Consider the following 12,996-nt stretch of genomic DNA (forward strand, 5'->3'; position numbering starts at 1 on the left):
TTAATCCTATAAATATGGCACTTGTTTAGTGTCACCATGATTTCCTGACTTGAGCAGCAGAAAAAACATTGTAAAACAGTGGATCGTAATTATCTAAAGTGAAGAGAAGTTTTGAATAGCAGTAATTCTGAGTTATTTAGTGACATAAATTGTAAAGCTGTAACAACAGTACAGTAATGTTAGTATGCTGAAGTTCATTTTGGATATCTGCAATAAAGCACTATGATAAGCTAATTAAAAAATAAAAGTCAGGAAATCTGTCAGCGGACTTGTTAAGTGTAATGTGTCGTTCTACCTCTAGAGGGTCCAAAGAGTGTCTCAGTGTCCTTTAGTGCCTCTGCTGTAGTGAAGAAGAGCAGTTCAGTATCTCTGCAGCAGTGATGGAAACCCACCTATGGAATATACCTGGTATAAAGGATCATCATCAGTAGCAACAGGAAAGACCTTCACACTGAACAAGATCAGCTCTGTGAACAGTGGAGAATACAAGTGTAGATCCAGTAATAAACATGGAGAGAAATACTCTGATACTGTAACTCTGAATGTTCTGTGTGAGGGCTTCTTTACTTATTTGTGTTATTGATTATGTATTTGTAACAGTTCTCTTCTTAAAATATCAAAATGTCCATAATATGTGATATGCTGTATGATTTCTGTGATTAATGTTTTCTTTTTCTCTGATATTTAGATCCTCCAAAAAGAATCTCAGTGTCCATCAGTCCCTCTGGTGAAATAGTGGAGGGCAGTTCAGTGACTCTGACCTGCAGCAGTGATGGAAACTCACCTGTACAGAAATACACCTGGTTTAAAGATGGTGGAAGCTCACCTGTAGGATCTGGACACAGTTACAGCTTTACCTTGGACTCTGAAAGCAGTGGTCAGTACTACTGTGAGGTTCAGGATGAACACGGATCTAAAAGATCAGAAGCAGTGCTGCTTAATTTTAAAGGTATGATTGACAGAAAACTACTAAAACATGACATTATCATCGGGAGTGATTGTATAAAAGTAATGATTGTTTTTTTTTTTGTTTATAGGGAATCCCAATATTACCCGTTACGTGATTGTTGTAGTTGTGATTGGGTGTGTAGGGTGGATCCTTTTTCTTGTCATTTTTTTTATAAGGTAAGCACATGTACTGTGATTTTAAGCAGTTTTTAAGTAAAAATAAACACTATACCTCTTACATACTCTAGGAGAGGTGCTGGTTGGTATTACATGTGTTGCTGTTACTGTTGTTGTGTCTTTTTAGGAGAAAGCGAAGAGGTCCTGTAGCAGAGCAATCCAAACCAAAACAGGTAAGTCTAAAATGCTTTAGCACGTCGCTACACATTAGTATTGCTTTAAAAATCAATTACTATAATCATTATACTAAGGATACATAAATACCATTTTTGTACCAATACCTGCTTAGATTTAAACTATCTGAGCATTTGTTGTCAAGGCAGGTTGCCTTTCCTAGATACCACTGTAGGAAACCCTGATTCCTCACTCGGTGTACTTTACACTTCTGTATCCAACGCTGTATGTTGTGTTTGGTGATTTAAGGTTTGGATGGAGCTGTTGGGCCATGGAAAGCCATTCAATGAAGCTGTAGATTTTTTCCAAATCATTACATGGCAGTCCACAAGGGAAGGGTGGCGGGGGTGGGGGAAATTATTAACCACACCTCACGCGGGATCCAACCCAAGTTGTCAGGGTCGTGGTCTATGACACTACCCCCGGCTACTGAATTGAGACGCGTCCAGGAAAAAGCGTCGCTATAAGCAGATGGGGAGCCTGAGAACAAGTGCAAAGACGAATTTAAACAAAAGCTGGCCAGAGAGGCATTTTAATTATTTATTTTTTTCTTTTTTCATTATCGTTCATTATAGTCAAAACAAACTCACCGCCTATTGCCGACCCCTGCTCTATGCTCTACTGTTCTAGAGCTAAATCTGATGATAAAAAAAGTTTGTCCCTCTGGGTGGTTATGTCGTTTGTGACATATTTCTGGTAAATAGGTAACATTTTGGATCAAAGAATGTTAAATACTTGCAAAACTTTGGAAATAGAATGCCCCATCCATTACTTAATTATTTTGCTCTCCTGCTGTGCTCTAGGCAAGTAGCACCTCCACCCACCATCAGGCCTCACTTCAACTCCTATAATTCACTTCACCTTGCCATGAGCACACTGCCCAATGTTTAGCCTCACTCACAAGACAACATGATTTTTGACACGTCAATCAGAGACACTCTGACAAGAACTAGAACCCAATTTTCATTTTTATTTCAAGTGCTTTCACAATCACTATATGAGTGTACTTTTGATCCTTTGAAACCTCAGAAAAACATCTACAGCAGTGTTGCAGTGGACGATACTACAAATGACCCACCACCAGATGCAGCCAATCAAGATGATGGTTTTTATGCTAGAGTACAACTCCCCAGACCAAAGAAACCAACAACCAAAGAGCGCTCTGCAGTTTCCTACGAGGAGGTTCAGTACAGTACCATCCAGCCCCATGGTCAAGAGGTGAAGAAGACTGGAGAAGATGATGTACAGTATGCTAGTGTCAGCTTTTCCCGTACTGTTCCGTCCAACTGGTGAGTTAGTACAACAAATTCATTCATTTGACCTAAAAGTGAAGCTCTTTAACCCACTTTCCAGATTTCAATCTGATCATTACTGGTTTACAGGTCTGCTGCAGCCGTGGATCCCTCTGTGATCTACAGCAGGGTGAAGTAAACAAATCTGAAAATCTGTAGATCTGTGTACGACCCATGCTAGACCCATGAATTTAAGATTGTGATGGTGGACCAGCTTGGACAGCTGGGTAGACCATCTAAAAACCATAAAACTCAAACAGAAGCAAGCTATGCTAGTCAAAATGTTAATCAGCCAGTTTATCCAGCTTTTAATTTTAACAGATGTTTCCAAATTTAAACAGTATTACACAGTGCCTACTACTGGTGACTTTGGGAACTGCTTATGTTGGCATTCCCTGCCGCTATGCTGTTACGTCATTTAAGCATTAGCTTCAAGTTAGCATTTTTCTAGTTACTACCTTAAACAATCTCGAAATTCAGAGGATCCAGTGATATTTAGGAGAAAAATGTACACAGAATAAAACATTCAGGGTTCTGCACATTATTTGCCACAGAATGTGCTAGAGGCCAGTTTTTGAAAAGCCCATTAATTTTTTCCATTGACATGAATCGCCAAGACACGAAACCCCAAATATAGACGCCGACTACAAAATGACGACACAACTTTAGTAGTCTATAACTTTTTAACCAGTTACTGTATCCTTTTAAAACAGCCCAGGGAATCTTGCACTTATTTTCTGCCCATTTCTGACTGCTTTCAACGTTAATTCAGAGACGTGTGTGAGGTTACTTGTCCATTTAAACTCGTGGATATTCTGCCAGTTTCCTTGCTGCTTTAAAACTTCTGGTTTAAGAGTGTACCCCCAATCCTCGATTTCATTTAAACATGGCCGCGGAGTGAATAAGATACATAAAGACCTTTATTAAATGTTTAATAAATGTGTATAAAAGGTTGCTGTTTTTTTTAATGCATTTTCATCCTATTTTTCATCATATTGTTTATACTTTACGTGTATTCTAATTTTGCATATGTTAATTACAGTAGTATTAATGAATACCAGTTTTTTATTGAGTTTCGTAAACAAGCGTATCCTCATTTAAACTTAACTATGAAAGCTTAAAGAGCGCCTAATACTGGTGACATTGGGAACTGCTATAAAAAAACTTTTATTAAATGTTTATTACATTTTTTTTTATATGTTTAGATGAGTAAAAACCAAAGTTCATAAATATAGACTGTAGGTAGATATGCTTTTGTGCCTTATTTTATTTTGAAGTAAACTATATCTGTTGACTAACTACAATCATAATTAGGGATAATAGAGCAGTAAATTAGCTATAAAGACTTTTATTAAATGTGTTTAAGATATTGGTGTTTTTTTTTAAATGGCTTTTTATATACATTTTATATTTTTGTTGTACTGTGTGGAGGAAAAAATAAATAAATCAGTTCCATTTATAAAACCATGCTTTAGTGCCTTATTTGATTTCAAAATTAAATCAGGGTTGACCAAAGCTGTACTGTCTGTCATTGGCCAGTTAGTTAATTGAATAGCCAATAATTACAGTCATAATAATTAATGTCAAAATTCATAATTATTTGACTGGCTTCATGAAAGTTGGTTTTTTTTTTACCTGATCAGGTGAATAGATGACGTAATTAGTAATTAACAGTATTATATATAAGTAGTAAACGGAGATACTGGGTTTTGTAATCACTGTAAAAGTGTACAGAGACTGCCCTCTTGTGGCTAGAAGCTCTAGAGAGAGAGCTTTTTCATATCAGATCAAGTTAATTTGTCACATTTACATTCATACACGATATAACTACAAGTTAAATGATTTTACGACTGTCTGAACATGCAGAAAAGTTTAACATATACATTTTATAATTTAAAATATAAATTTTCTAAGTACATCAAACTTTACAGAATTCTGTATTTTGACTGTATCTAATCTCACAGGGTACAATTAAATTCTTACCTTATTGTGGAAAAACTCTATTTTGACTGTAACAGTAATATTTTAAATAAATAGGCTAATATGCATATAATTTAATTTCTCTTTATTCTGATATGTGTTAAACCTAAATCAGCAGACCTTTTGTGTAATTTATTAAACAGCATTAATTTCTTACCTTCTTGTGGAAAATACCTTCTACAAAAACGCTTTAATATTGACTGAATGTAGATTGCCCTCATTTATATGTTCTAACTATTTATTCTAACCATTTTTTCACACAGCAGTATTCTGGTTTACTTCTATCACTTCTATCTCTCCTAAAATGTGCATTATGAAGAGAATTAAAGATCTAATCTGATGATTATTTTAGTTCTTCTTCCACTCGTTCAGGATGGAAGCTGAGGAGATTAGCGTTAGCTAACTAGCCCAGTTCCATGTTTACACTGTAGGAGGAGAGAAATCCCGTCAGAAAGTTGAAATGATGTTTTGTAAGCTTTGTGTAAAGCGGTCAGCAGTTCACAGCGCGGTTCTGACAGACTTTTAGTGGTTAATATTTACAGAAAACTCTCTAAATCACTCACATTTCCTCCATTACTGCTGTCCTGTCAGGAGCTGCGAGTTCGGTTGCTGAGCAACGGCGCCGCGCGCGCGACTGATAAAGCGCGGGAAAGCAGCTGCCTGTAGGCTAATGGTGAAGATTCAGAGCAGGTTAGCTCCAAACAACACGACTTTCCACTAGGGCTGAACGATTAATTCCATTTGCGATAATCTCGCGATATTTTAAAACGCGATTCTCTAACCGTACTGGCTGCGATTTGACTGGTCACGAGACTTGGGAGCGAGCCAAGCCGAGGACGAGCGGAGCATACCTGAGCAGAAGGCAGGGAGGTGGAGAAGTGAAGTCAACACAGCGCACTTTAGGGCGTTTTCACACCAGCACTATTTGGTCCGGTTAAAACGAACTCTGGTCCGTTTGTAACTTTAGTGCGGTTCGATTGAGCAGGTGTAAAAACAGTAATCGCACTCGGGTTCGGATCAAAAGAACCGGACCGAGACCACCTCCTCTAGGTACCAAACGAACTCTGGAGCGGTTCGCTTGTGGTGAGAACGTGATCCGGTCTCGATCGGATCCACCTATTAAATATAAGCCATTTATTTGAGCTAAACTGCTGATAAAGCAAGCATAGTTTAAACTAATATATTAGCCAGATAACGCTAATTACCACAGCTGTGAACAAACACTGTGTCCAGGCACGCGCTGCATTCACTGCTCTGTTTATTATGTATAAATCTGCGCTGCATTCACTGCTCACAGCCGCGTGACTCTGTTTATCATGTATAAATCTGCGCTGCATGCAGAAACACTGTGTTTGAAAGTGCAGTGTTCAGCGTTCTGTGTTAAAGCACAGATATTTGCGCTGGAACACAAAATCTTCTCGCTGTATTTACTTTTTTCGTATATTTATATTTAATGTACTCCCGTGTCAGACAGCTCTGACCAATCAGAGGACACAGGCTGCTCGCGTGGTTTATTGATGCGCATTTTGGTGCGTTTACATTTATGCCTATGGGAAACCAGACCGAACAGAGCGAGAAAACGCTCCAAGTAAACGAACTCATTAGAAACGAACTACAGGTGTGAAAACGCCCTTGTTGCACAATGGCTTCAGGCTCGACAGAACACATCAGTTGTGTAGAATTACTTTGGCTTTAAAAAAGAAGATGCTGCTCAACGTCAGGTACTGTGCTAAACGTGCCTTGCTACTGTTGCTACGACGCGAGGTAACACTACAAACCTTTTTCAGCATTTAAAAAAACACCACAAAGCCTCGTGTGGTATTTGCAAGGCTAAAATGCCAACGACCAGTGCTGCATCTTCAAATACAGAAAATAACGAGTTGGTTAAAGCAGATTCTCTTTATGTTTTTTGCACTTTAATTTTTCATGATGTTACTAGCTGGAGAGCAGTAAGTTAAAGTAAGTTAACAATCTATTGTTTTTCCTAATTAAAAAAAATGGTGAAAAGGAAAAGCTATTTATGTATTTATTTTTCTATAAAAAAAACAAATGGTGAAAAGGAAAAGCAAAGATTTTTTTGCTTTATTGTTATCTGTGCTTTAAATAAATCTGACATTGTTTATTATTAAACAGATTGATTTATTGCTTCTGTTGTTGAAAAATACTTGAGAAGACAAAAAAAATCACATTCGCATTCCCATTTTAAATCGCAATTTATAGATAAAAAATTGCAATTAGATTATTTTCCAAAATCGTTCAGCCCTACTTTCCACAGCAAATCCTCTCAGATTCAGAGCCGCTTTTCTCTCCATATAAGATCAGCTCACTCAAACACACCTGCCTGAAATGCCTCACCTGTTCTACAGAGTTTATGGGGAAGAATTCCTCACACTAAATCACTGCAGAACGCTAGAGGGAGCCCGCGAGAGAGACCAAAATGAATGGGGGTAAATGGAGCTAAACGGCTAAAAACACAAATTAAACATAGCAACTCTACACTTAACTCGAATATTCATTTAATTTTAGAAAGTAAAATGATGTATTTCGATAAAAGCAAAGAAAATTTTAAAATTGGTGAGTGTTTTTACACTAAACGAGCAGTTTTAAGCAGATTAGACGCTAGCATTGCTGCTACTGTGAGCTGATTGACTAGTTGCTTAATATTAAAGCGTTTCTGTTAAGGTAGTTTAACATTTTAACTTTTAAATTCATCACCAGAGACCATTAAAAGTAGCAATTAAGACAAAATCCAAAACTAGTAGGTGAAAGTGTGTTTATATTCAACAGTAAATAGAATCTATACATATTTATATTTATTGTCTGTTTGACTGGACAGTTTTAAATATATTTGTCTGCTTATTAATTACACAGTGTTTGACTGTGCATGTAACAAATTAACTTTAAATCATATTTGATCTGATTTAAAGAATCTCTTAATGTAGAGCTTTTAGCCACAAGAGGGCAGTCTCTGTACACTTAAACCTTGATTACAAAAACCCAGTATCTCCATCCACTGCTATAATAAATATATAATAATGTTACTTACTAATTACCCCTTTATCAGACACACTTCATTCATCTCATCAGGTAAAGCCCAACTTTTATTTAGCAATGGCATTAATTATAATGACTGTAGTTAGAGTCATTTCATTGGAACATCAATAAACTCTCACAACTTTGCCATGAACACATGATTAGTATTAATATACAGTACTTTGTTGTTATACATGAATCAGTTAAAGATAAAGTTTGGAGATTGGAGCCACTTGAAGGGACAAGAATACATATGGGAAATTATATTTTACATTTATATTATTTTAAATTAATAATTTAATTAGCTTTGATAATGGTCTAAATACAATAAATAAACAAGAAAAGTAAGGAATAAATGCATTATGCATTTAGCTTAGTTGTACATCAGTTTGTGAAGGTATGCTCTTTCTTTTTCTAACCATTTGGGCTTTAGGACATTTTATTAAAAATAATGAACATGACCTTCCTCTATGCACCAGTATATGAACCATAACATTAAAAACACTTAACTACTTTTAGACATGGTCTGCCTAATATATCCCAGCCCTTATAATATATCCTGTGCCATTAAAACGAGGTCATCCATGCATTTCACTTCCTTTGTCAGTGGTTTTAATGTTATGGCTACTCAATGTCTATTGGTATTGCTGTTATTAGCCACCAATTATACTGAAAGATTTTAGAGTCAGATGTTCCTCTTTGTCTTTTGCCATGAAGCAGCAACTTCTAAAGGCACCTTACATAATAATTCTTAAATAGGCTGATGATATGATGATAAGAACATACAGAAAGTGTTGCACTATAAAGCTGCTGATTGTTTCATTGTTTATTTGCTGTTCACACAGTAAGAACTGAGGAGACTCATATTAACCAGGTAATAATAATTCATTGTGATTTATATGTAGGCTACATTGGTACAGATGCTAAACTTTATAACTTCATACTGAGTGTGATTTCTATCTGCTGTGTTGAGGCCTGTTCTAGCCTCTGCTTCTCCCACGCTCTAAATTTAAATCAGGCTACGTCTGCGCTCCACACACACAGTGACATCAGTGCAAAACTAAAAACATGATAGCTTCTACTTGGAAACACAGATTGAACCATTACTGCAGCTTTCTGGAAGGACACGCCCACTTTCATCTTCATCTTCCTCAGTCACTGATGAAGATAAGGATGATGATAATGATGATTTTCAGGTTTTAGTGCTCATCATCACTGGAGAATCTGAAGAGAGTCCTTTTCACCTCTGACCCATAAGAGTGTGTGAGCTGTAGTGTGGTTTTAGCGTTGACTCTCAGCACCTGGCCGGCCTTATCTGATCATCTAGAGAGACGTGGTCGGAGTAGATCAGGTATAAAATAAGATGTAGTGTGAGAAAGGGGGCAGAAGTCACTGACACTGACCGTACCCAACGACGACATCTTAACCACATCCCGCCTGCCAGTTTAAACTGGTGAAGCTCCTCCAGTTCTCTGCATTCGTCCTCTGGGTTCAGGAGATGATCGTCGCTTGATGAAGGTAGGAGAAATCTCTCAGTGCTTTTAGATTTAGTACAGAGTCAGGAATTTAGATTAATGAAATTTATTCACTGATATTGTCTTTTAAGTCAGTTTCTATCAGATTCATGATGTTTATTAAATTTCTTCTTAAGATCAGTTGGTGATTAAGGCCTAAAGAGTGTAGAAATGAAGTGGGTTAAGAAGTGGAGTTGGACTGTTGGTCTCCAGTGGAAGTTTCTACTATAAAACATTAAGTTAGATACTCTGGTAGATAAGAGCTCATATGGAGAGCAGGACAGACCCACCTGAACACACTCTGTACATTCAGCTTCACTCATAGGGGGATTAATGGAGACACACTGAGGGGCTGATTGTGCTGCTGAATAGAGTGTAGGCTGTTGGAAGGTGGATGCTGTACTATTGAAGTTAGATGCTGTGTGGTTGCTGTAATGTTAATGGTGGTTGTTATGATGTTAAAGGTGGTTGCTATGATACTGCTAGATGTGTATCTTGATATTCTGTTTGGTTTAAGTGTGCACACACAAACACTCTGTCTCTCTCTCTCTCTCTCTCTCTCTCACACACACACACACAGACACACACAGACACACACGGACACACACAGAACCCCTCTCTCTCTCTCACACACACACACTCTCTCTGTCTCACACACACTCTCTGTCTCTCTCTCACACACACACACACTCTCTCTCTCTCTCACACACACACACAGAGACACACACGGACACACACAGAACCCCTCTCTCTCTCTCACACACACACACTCCCTCTGTCTCACACACACACACACACACACACACACTCTCTCTCTCTCTCTCTCTCTCTCACACACATTCTGGTAGATAAGAGCTCATATGGAGAGCAGGACAGACCCACCTGAACACACTCTGTACATTCAGCTTCACTCATAGGGGGATTAATGGAGACACACTGAGGGGCTGATTGTGCTGCTGAATAGAGTGTAGGCTGTTGGTAGGTGGATGCTGTACTATTGAAGGTAGATGCTGTGTGGTTGCTGTAATGTTAATGGTGGTTGTTATGATGTTAAAGGTGGTTGCTATGATACTGCTAGATGTGTATCTTGATATTCTGTTTGGTTTAAGTGTGCACACACAAACACTCTGTCTGTCTCTCTCTCTCTCTCTCTCTCTCTGCGCATGCGTGAGCGTGAGCGAGGGAACGCGTGTGAGAGCGTTTTTTTTGGCGTCTTGCCGAAACTTTATTTTCTCGTTTATTTTTTGTTTATTTAAGTCCGTTTTAACACCTACGGCTGAAAAACACCTTTAGCTCGAGTGTGAGCGCGGTTCTGTGGTGCTGCGGGGTCTCTGACCCCCAGCAGATCTGCTGGAGTCATGGCAGACCCACACAACGGCAGACTTTTTGAATCACTTTCTCGCCGCCATGGAGTGAAAGTGATCGCCAGAGCCAGCGTGGAGGACTGTTGTCTCGCCGCAGGAGACGTGATCGGGGACGAGTTTCTTGTGTCTGCCTCGCGGATGAACAGCAGCATTGTCATGTTTATAAAAACTGTGGAGAAAGCGGCTGAACTGATAGTAACTGGTATTGTGCTGCAGGGTCAGTTCACCCCCGTATATCCTCTCAGCACCCCATCTAAGCGCATCATCCTCTCCAACGTCCCCCCCTTCATAAAGGATGATCTGCTGGCTAAAGAGCTCGGGAGGTTCGGGAAAGTGGTCTCGGGCGTAAAAAAAATTCATCTCGGGTGTCGTTCTCCCCGGATGAAGCACCTGGTGTCGTTCCGCAGGGTTGTACATATGGTACTAAAAGATGGAGCTGAGGAACTGAACTTGGTGATGAAACTGAAAGTAGATGGGTATGACTACGCTATCTTTGTTTCATCGGACACTGAACTTAAGTGCTTTGGTTGTGGACAGACGGGTCATCTCGTCCGCGCCTGCCCCGAGAGAAGGCCCGAGGCCACCGCGAGCGGCGGAGCGGGGGAACCGGGAGCCGGCGCGATCGCGGCCGCTGCAGTCGGCCCCCCTGCGGCTGTGGCGGGTCCGTCGGGAGCGGCGGTGACCGGGGCACCTGCTCCGGGAAACGATTTAGCCACGGAGGACAGTGAGGCGTTGGAGATTGAGCCTGTAGAGGCTCGGCCAACTGCGGAGGAGTCGGGCCGAGAGGATCCCGGTGCTGAGGGGGTGACGGACCGGGAGGATCCCGATGCTGTGGAGAACATGGACAGTTCGGCGCTGGCTGAGGTAGCTGGCACGGAGGAGCAGAATGACTGGTTTCAGGTACCCCCCGGGGATGATGGACATGAGACTGAGGTACAGTGCGATAACTCTGGGGTGGTGGGGTGTGCTGTGGAGCTGGAGCAGGGGTCTGATATGTTCGCTGACCCCGTCTTTAAAGCTCCAGTAAAAAGAAAAATAGAAACTCAGAGTAAGGTCAGTAAACAGGTAAAAAAAGATGAACCGGTCGCTAACTCTGATGTGATTGATAATGATGATGCTCAGTCTGATTCAGGTTGGTCAGTAAGTTCTCAGGAGGATTTTTCCCCTCCAGTGTACTCAGCTGATGATATTAAATCATTTCTAAAACGTACTAAAGGCCAGTGGAATGTCGTGGTCACTGATCACTTTGCCGATAAACGACAGTTTATTCATGATGTACAGTATTTCAAGAGGGAAAAGTGTTTTACTGTAAAAGAATTGTATAGACTGAGAAAAATGCTGACCGACCTGAAAAAAGAGCTGAACAATGAGGATTTTATTGCCGTGGGTTAATTTATTTTTTATTGTTTTAGCTTTGTTTACTTACTGGTCTTCTTTTAACTATCATTTTATGAATGGTTTTAAGATTGCCACTCTAAATGTAAACGGAGCGAGAGACTGTGAGAAAAGAGCTAAGCTATTTGAATTAATTAAGCAAAAAAGAATTGACGTAAGTTTTCTCCAAGAAACGCACAGTGACACCAGTAATACGGCAGACTGGATAAAAGAGTGGGGCGGCGTTGCTGTGCTGAGTTCTAAAAGTTCACTTCGTGCCGGAGTTGCTATCTTATTCTCACAGTCGTTCACTCCCTGCTCCTATGATGTGGAAGAAGTAGTGAGTGGGAGGCTTTTAAAAGTGAGGGCATGTTTTGAAAATGATGTTTTTAATCTCATTTGTGTTTATGCACCGACTGTGGGGGTGGAGAGGGTGTTTTTTTTAGATGTTTTAAGTCAGGTGCTTCAGCAATGTGACTCGAATGAGTTTTTAATTGTGGGTGGAGATTTTAACTGTACTGTAAGTGATATGGATAGGAATCATACAGAGCCGCATGTTGCTTCTCGCAAGCGCTGGTGTGAGATTATAGAGACTCATGAACTGTGTGATATCTGGAGATTCCATCACAAAGAACTTAAGCAGTACACATGGACCCACGTTAAAGATAATATGCTCTCACTGGCTAGACTAGATCGTTTTTATGGTTTTAAGCACCAGTTGAATGTTTTTACTCAGTGTTGTATTAATCCTGTTGGTTTTACTGATCATTTTATGGTTCAGTGCACTGTCAAGAACACCAATGTGAAACCCAGGAGTGCTTATTGGCATTTTAACACCACGCTTTTAGATGACGCTAATTTTAGAGAATCCTTTTTATACTTTTGGAATTTTTTTAGGATGCAAAAATCTGATTTTAGCTCTTTACAGCAGTGGTGGGACTTTGCTAAGATTCAGATAAAGGTTTTTTGCCAACAGTACACTCTAAATGTCACTAGGGACATCGCTAGATCTCTTGCAGCTCTGGAGAGTGAGGTGGCAGAGCTCCAGGTTTTGGGTGCAGCCACAGGAAATCGAGAGCATATTAGAGCTCTCAAAAAGAAAAAAGCCACTTTAACTGACCTGCTGGGGGCTACAGTACA

General features: G+C 39.7%; 1 protein-coding gene across 1 annotated transcript; it reads left to right on the plus strand.

Moving 5' to 3' along the window:
- The first annotated feature begins 394 nt into the window (after nt 1–394).
- On the plus strand, nt 395–3,744 carry LOC125785602 (B-cell receptor CD22-like). Its single transcript, XM_049469491.1, has 6 exons — nt 395–491; nt 689–949; nt 1,038–1,125; nt 1,253–1,298; nt 2,329–2,588; nt 2,682–3,744. Exons 1-6 carry the CDS (start codon nt 395–397, stop codon nt 2,728–2,730), a joined length of 801 nt encoding a protein of 266 aa, XP_049325448.1. The 3' UTR covers nt 2,731–3,744.
- The last annotated feature ends 9,252 nt before the right edge of the window (nt 3,745–12,996 follow it).

Source organism: Astyanax mexicanus, chromosome 21 (genome assembly GCF_023375975.1).
Source record: "Astyanax mexicanus isolate ESR-SI-001 chromosome 21, AstMex3_surface, whole genome shotgun sequence".
In the NCBI taxonomy this organism is placed as follows: domain Eukaryota; kingdom Metazoa; phylum Chordata; class Actinopteri; order Characiformes; family Acestrorhamphidae; genus Astyanax; species Astyanax mexicanus.

Bases quoted from the DNA above. Each gene is read 5' to 3' on its own strand.
- LOC125785602 (XM_049469491.1), top strand. From the start codon at position 395: ATGGAATATACCTGGTATAAAGGATCATCATCAGTAGCAACAGGAAAG. The intron at 492-688 runs GTAGATCCAGTA...TCTGATATTTAG, and splicing joins GAACAGTGGAGAATACAAGT to ATCCTCCAAAAAGAATCTCA. The intron at 1,299-2,328 runs GTAAGTCTAAAA...TTGAAACCTCAG, and splicing joins AGCAATCCAAACCAAAACAG to AAAAACATCTACAGCAGTGT.